Source organism: Pseudorasbora parva, chromosome 5 (assembly GCF_024679245.1).
Source record: "Pseudorasbora parva isolate DD20220531a chromosome 5, ASM2467924v1, whole genome shotgun sequence".
Classification (NCBI taxonomy): domain Eukaryota; kingdom Metazoa; phylum Chordata; class Actinopteri; order Cypriniformes; family Gobionidae; genus Pseudorasbora; species Pseudorasbora parva.
Window position 1 is genome coordinate 50,287,954 of NC_090176.1, and position 7,661 is coordinate 50,295,614.

Consider the following 7,661-nt stretch of genomic DNA (forward strand, 5'->3'; position numbering starts at 1 on the left):
TGAAGGTCAGGCTTTTGAATAATCCATTTGTGATCCTGGACCACAAAACCATAAGGTCATAAGGGTCTTTTTCTTTTTTGTTTGTTGAGATTTATACATCATCTAAAGGCTGAATAAATAAGCTTTCCATTGATTACGGTTTGTTAGGATGGGACAATATGGAATCAGATTAAAACCAAAATCTGGAGGGTGCAAAAAAATCTAAATATTGTGAAAATTTTCTTTTAAAGTTGTCCAAATTAAGTCCTTAGCAATGCATATTACTACTTATATATAATGTACTAAATATCTTCATGGAACATAATCTTAATACCTAATGATTTTTGGCATAAAAGAAAAATGGATCATTTTGACCCATAAATGTATTGTTGGCGATTGCCACAGATATACCAGTGGGACCCACAGATGACCCTCCAGGGTCACATTTATGTCTGCTAATCAGAAACCTATTTGGAAAGTGTCATAATTACAATAAAAGCATATGATACTGTGATGATTCACCAGTATTAAGTAGAAAACACACAGAATAATTAATCTAAACCTCGAGTCATTGATGAATTTTCTCGAGAATAATATATTCGTGCTCACTTAATCTTCAGCTACAAATAGAGATGAAACAAAAAAATGAAAAGGGTCTGGTGTGAAATGGCTGTAGCCGTATGGGTTTTGCACGCGGTGTGCAGAGCTGCGAGGAAGAGGTCGCTCGCTCTCTTTTGTCGTCTCCTGGGACCTTGACTTTAGTAGGCCACGTTCAAGATGATTTATAAGTCCAGAAATGCAGCTGGTCTTAATATAACGCGGCGTATCCCGTGAGGAGAGCGATCTCGCCGCAGCACATCCTTCATATGAAGCGGCTCACAGATGGCCGACCGCTCCATGCAGCTGCGTCACACGGCTCATGTCCTTATTAAACCGCTAGAGACGATCCAGCGCTGTGAATACTGATCATCTGCGAGCTGGCTGTCGAGTTGGCGCTCATCAGTAGATCAGGTGTCGCTCCAGCGCTTTTTTGTTTGAAATTTAGGGGTGCACACCGTAAATCAACATGCTACTCTGCAAAAAATGCTTGTATTTTTGTCTTATTTCTAGTCAAAAAATCTAAAATTCTTACATTAAGAAGCATTTACTAGACAAGTACAAATTATTGTTTTGTTTTTGGGGGAAATAATTCAAAATTAAGAGTTTTTGCTTAAAATAAGATAAATAATCCGCCGGTAAGAAAAATAATCTTGTTTTCTGTTTGAATTAAGATTATTTTTCTCACCCCATTGGCAGATTATTTATCTCATTTTAAGCAAAAACTCTCTTCATTTTGAGTATATTTCCCCAAGCACTTTTGCTTGTCTAGTAAATACTTCTTGTTTTAAGAATTTAGATGTTTGGACTAGAAACAAGACAAAAATACTAAGTAAGAAATGCATTTTTTGCTGTTTAATTTCCACTGTAATAATAAATAATAAAAATGTATTTGTATAGCACTTTTCGTACATGAAATGCAACTCAAAAGTGCTTCCCAAGCATAAAACAAATAATAGGAATACAAATTCACACAACGACAGTAACCAACAGACAAGTGCAAAATGTAAAATAAAATAATTCCCAATATATCAACTCAATATCAGCAAAGAAACCTTCACATCATATTATTGTGATAAACAACTTTAAAAAGATATTTCTTAATCCGCTTTTTAAAATTGTGAATGCTTGGAGCCTCTTTCACTTCATTAGGTAGAGAATCCACATTTTTGGAGCTTAGTGGCTAAAAGAAGGACCACCAGATCGTTTATGAACTACTGTATATTGTGCCAGAAGATTAGCATTAGAGGACCTCAAACAACGCTTTGGAACGTATCTTGACAGACAGTCTGAAATGTATAGAGGTGCCAGATTATGCAGTGTTTTATAAACCAATAAAAGAACCTTAAAGTCAATTATTTGATGAACTGGTAACCAATGTAATTCATATCAATAAATACTCAAAGAATGACAAAATCTCGAGTTTTGAGTTAGCCTGACAAGCCAGACCCACATCAAGGTGTTTGGTCTGGAAACTCACCATTGACGGCTCAATCCGAGGGGCGGATAAATGGTCGTCTTTCACCCTCTGCACGTGATAGGATAGCGCTACACAAACCAGAGCAACGAAGGTGAAGCAGAGCTCGTTCTTAGATTAAACATTCACCGTATCCGGTCGGCTAAACTCTGAACACATCTTCCCTTCTTAAGAATGACTTCAGTGCCGTTCTTTGTTCTTTTCTCAGAGAAAAGCTTAACTCCAAGTCTTCCAGAGTCGCGGTCAAAGCTGATTCGAAAGACCGCCGTTCGCCAGTTTCTGTGTTTACTAGAAGCACACAAACGCAACTCGGCCGTCGTCATTATGGCCCCGCCCACCGACTCTATACACGATGTGATTGGCTCGACCAGAGTTTGGCGTTTACAGCTCAGACGTGTATTGAGAGTTCCTAGACGACACTCGCAGCAGATTAGATTTGCTGCCGCTATGGTGCGTCTAGATTTCTAGGCTAATTTTGAGTATGAGATGTGACGGAGATTTGTTGAATTCAGTGAACGAATACGCCCTTTATACTTTTGAGTCTTTGTAATGAGACGAATTGAATGAACTGGTACATGTCGTTCGTGAAGTTAACATAATGAACCAGTTGTTAAACGATACTGATAGCGAACAGGTAGAGCTTGGCTTGTGTAGTTTGGCATATTTGCAGCAAAGAAAGAAATGTAGACTTTACCATTGTAATGAAAACAGTGTAATAATGCAGGCTGATAGTTAAATTATTACTGTACAGAGTATAAAACTGGTTTTGTGTATAATGTATAATGTATGTTTAAAGCAGCACTTGGTAACTTTTGCTCTCGGGGTCCCCCTACAGTTTGGAAAAAATAATGTCCTCAACTACTGTCGTAAGATCTGTCATCCTACAACAGGGGATGCCATCGCGCGTGCATTTGTTGACATGACAGCCCTGATAGCCCTGAGCTAGTGATGCGTCGGTCGTCTCATAACCCGCGGACCCCGTATGTCTATTTAATGGTCGCGGGTCCGGGGCGGGTTGTAAAAATATATACAGTGGTGCGGGGCGGGCCGAATAACTTCATAAAAGCGTCCCGCGGGTTGGTGCAGCACTAACAGTTCCCCTGAACACTGCAGGAGGAGTTCACATGCAGGAGTTCTTCTGGCGGCGCGTGGGAAATGTCTTCATCCCAGGTAACGTTACAGTCAGTGGCAGATGTTTCAGCATGTCATATGAATATAATTTCAAGGGTTTTATTTTTTTCAAACGCCAAATAATCACGATGCTCACGTTTACAAGCCAGCGTCATTATAGTAGTCTATTGGTTAGCGTTTTACAGAATCTATATGATACTTCAGTTCAATGTTTGAGTGGTAGCTCACCGTAACAAGCAGGACAGCATCGGTCGGGCACGCCTCCTTCAGCTCACGCCGACGAGCAAACGCTGGTCACATGTTGATCCTCGTCCTGCCTTTAATCACATCACTTTTTCATTTCCTCTTATTGCTTTCCTCCAACAAAACCTTTTCTTTCTTATTTGTCTCCGCTGCTTCGGACATGACTATATTATCCGACGAACAAAGTTGGGCTCGCACGTCCGAATGTAAGGAAGTGTGTGTGTTGGTGGAAGTGACGTATATGCCGTAAAGCAGTCGAATTTTGTAGTTCTTTTTGTTCTCGGGTTACTACCCGAAACCCGAAGTTTAAAAGTACGATTAAAAACGATACAGACCCCATCAGGCTATGGCAGACGTGTCATTCAACCTATTGTAAGTCGATTTATCATCACAAGAGTCTTAAAAAATATATTATGAAGGTTGAAAAGTTACCTAGTGCTGCTTTAAACAGGGTTCTTCTTTTAAATAAAATGACTACATTACTTTTGAGTCATGTACTTCTATAAAAACTGTAAAACAAATAAAATAATGTGACGGTATCGGTTAAATAGATCTCATGTGTGTCACATCAGCAAATATAGCATTCTAGAGAGCATGTAATTCGCGTGATCTCACTGCAAAAAATGCTCCTCTTACTTAGTATATTTGTCTTGTTTCCAGTCTAAATATCTAAATATTCTTAAATCAAGATGCATATACTAGATAAGTAAAACTACATAAGACATTTTTCCTTGTTTTCATAAAATAAAAATAAAAATGAAGTGAGTTTTTGCTTAAAACAGGCAAAATTCTCATCCAATGGGATGAGAAAAATTATCTAATTTCTGATTGAAATCTTGTTTCTTGTTTCCGTCCCAAACAGAATTAAGATTATTTTTCTCACCCCATTGGCAGAAAATTTTGCCTGTTTTGAGCAAAAACTCTCTTCATTTTGATATTTTTCCCCAGAAAACAAGAAAAAATATATTATATAATTATATTTATCTAGTAAATGCATCTTGATTTAAGAATATTTAGATATTTGGACTGGAAACAAGAAAAAAATACTAAATATGAAGAGCATTTTTTGCAGTGCTATTGAATAAACAAACCCGAATTTACTGGTCGCACGTGCAACTGGATGTAAAATTCAGTTGCACACTCAAATTTTGGTAGCAAAACTCAGTCTGGAGCCCTGCGCTCTGATCAGAGCTGAATGTAGGTGACATGTTTTGGCGTGGTAAGTGAATGTGTTTGCATGTGTTTGTCTCCTCAGCTCCTCCTTGGGGTTTTTGCCTCCTCCAGGAGCAGAGCAGATGCCGTTTCACCGCACCTCGCCTCCCTGCGGCTCGCAACAGATTCCCACGCAGCAGTGCTCAGGTACGAACCCCGCAGTCACCCATAAGGCCGTTCGTCCTCTTCCTCTTTGCACTACAGGCAGACGATGATGTTTTCTGCTGAAGAAGAAGGGAAATATTGCAGTATTAGCTTAATATTTAATTCCAAAGATTTATTACACTCACCACAGGAGGTCAAATCGGTAACACTTTATTAAAGGGTTAGTTCACCCAAAAATTAAATGTCTGCCATTAACTCCTCACCATAATGTCGCTCCACACCCGTAAGACCTCCGTTCATCTTCACAAACAGTTTAAGATATTTTATATTTAGTCTGAGAGCGTATGCAAGTGTATGCACACTATACTGTCCATGTCCAGAAAGGGAATAAAAACATCATCACAGTAGTCCATATGAGACATCAGTGGGTTAATTAGAGTCTCTTGAAGCATCAGAAATACATTTGGGTCCAAAAATAACAAAAATTACGACTTTATTCAGCATCGCCTTCTCTTCTGGGTTTGTGTTCAATCCTCAAATAAAGATTTGAACGGTTATGAATCAGTGAATTGATTCATGATTCGGATCGCGTGTTAAACTGCTGAAATCACGTGACATTGGCGATCTGAATCATGAATCATTGTATTAAGTTTTCCATTGATGTTTGATTTGTTAGGATTGGACAATATTTGAAAATCTGTAATCTGAGGGTGCAAAAAATCTAAATATTGAGAAAATCTCATTTTTTTATATATATATTTACAGTAGTTAATGTACAAAATATCTTCATGGAATATGATCTTAATATCCGAATGAATTTTGGCATAATTGAAAAATGGATAATAATGGCCCATTAATCTATTGTTGGCGAGTGCCACAAATATAACAATGAGACTCAGGACTGGTGAAGTGCTCCAGGGTCACATGTATATGCAAATTAGAGATCCACTCATTGACGTGATTGGTTACATGGTAGTTTGAGATGTCAGAAACACCCACGATTTTAAACTGTTGCTGTTAGACACTTGACTGCATTTTTAAAGAGAAAATACTTAGCAATGGTGTTGACATGAATGTTTTTTTCTTAAAGAACATTAAAAACACCACATAAACATAAACAATATTAAAAACTTGATTTTCACAAATGTGGGACTTCAATAACAACATCCTTAACAAAAATATACAGAAACTATTCTGATTAAAGGGTTTTCGAACTTTATGTTGGAAATATAAAAGTTTTTTCATCTGGTACAAATTTGCCGGTTCTCATTAAGCTTTGCAGTTGCGGGGTCCAATTTTTTAAGCAGCAATGGAGGCAAAACTGATCTGAGAGAAATTTCCAAAAGGATAATTAAAAAATAAATAAAAGGAAGGTACCATGTGGGAGCGTTTTAGAGAAGTATTTAACCAGGGCGAATCAAGTCTGTGATGTGTAACAGTGTTCTTTTAATCTTCTCAGCTCATTCTGTCACGTGACGACGGAGCGCAGTGAAAGGGAGAGATTGATGGCTAATATTAACCAACCTAAAATCTGCTTTAAAGTTGAATTTGAATTGGTTATGTGATTGAACGGTCACTGTATCAGCTTACAGAAGGCACTGTGCAGTAATTAGCCAACGCTTTATAGAGTAATGAAAACACTCGCACCTCAACAATTTTTTGGATTTGCACAATTGCTCCCAAATATAAAACATAATGCCAAAAGTTTTGGGAGGCCTGCCTTTACATGCACATGAGCTTTAATGCCATCCCATTGTTAATCCATAGGGTTTAGGAGTGTGTTTATGGGGATTTTTGACTGTTCTTCTAGAAGCTCATTTGTGAGGTCAGGCACTGATGTTGGACGAGAAGGCCTGGCTCTCAGTCTCCACTTTAATTCATCCCAAAGCTGTTCTATCTGGTTGAGCTCAGGACTCTGTGCAGGCCAGTCAAGTTCCTCCACACCAAACTCCTCATCCATGTCTTTATGGACCGACGCTTTGTGCACTGGAGCGCAGTCATGCTGGGACAGGAAGGGGCCGTCCACAAACTGTTCCCACAAAGTTGGGAGCATGAAATTGTCCAAAATGTCTTGGTATGCTGAAACATTAAGAGTTCCTTTCACTGGAACTAAGGGGCCAAGCCCAAGCCCTGAAAAAAAAACCCCACCCCATAATCCCCCCTCCACCAAACTTTACACTTGGCACAATGCAGTCAGGCAAGTCCCGTTCTCCTGGCAACCGCCAAACCCAGACTCGTCCATGGGATTGTCAGACTGAAACGTGATTGGTCGCTCAGAGAACACGTCTCACTGCTCTAGAGTCCAGTGGCGGCTGCTTTACTCCACTGCATCCCACGCTTTGCATTGCTCTTGGTGATGTAAGGTTTAGATGAGCTGCTCGGCCATGGAAACCCATTCCATGAAGCTCTCTACACACTGTTTTTGAGCTCATCTAAAGGCCACAGAGGTTTGGAGGTCTGGAGCTGTCGACTCTGCAGAAAGGTGGTGACTTCTGTGCACTGTGACCCTCAGCAGGCGCTGACCCCGCTCTGTGATTTTACGTGGCCTATCACTTTGTGGCTGAGTTGCTGTTGTTCCCAATCACTTCCTCTTTGTTATAATCCCACTAACAGTTGAGTGTGGATTATTTAGTAGTGAGGAAATGTCAGGAATGGACTTATTGCACAGGTGGCGACCTATCACGGCCCCACGCTTGAGTTCACTGAGCTCCTGAGAGCGACCCATTCTTTCACTAATGTGTGTAGAAGCGTCTGTAGGCCTAGAGCTTGATTTATACACCTGTGGCCATGGAGGAGATTGAACACCTGAACTCAGTGATTTAAAGGGGTGTCCCAATACTTTTGGCAATAGAGTGTATTTTGAGGGACCAAAATGTCACAATTTTGAGCCTCATCTTTGTCTTATGGCCTCCTTCAT

The 7,661-nt window shown here is 39.6% G+C and overlaps 1 protein-coding gene across 7 annotated transcripts in view; it reads left to right on the top strand.

Moving 5' to 3' along the window:
• Positions 1 to 7,661, top strand: part of LOC137075732 (R3H domain-containing protein 1-like) — a 101,968-nt gene that overhangs the window by 86,107 nt on the left and 8,200 nt on the right. For all 7 annotated transcript variants that reach the window (XM_067444650.1, XM_067444651.1, XM_067444652.1 and 4 more), the window contains one exon: positions 4,683 to 4,786. In XM_067444650.1, the coding sequence (XP_067300751.1) occupies positions 4,683 to 4,786 (104 nt within the window). The remainder of the gene's footprint in view (positions 1 to 4,682; positions 4,787 to 7,661) is intronic.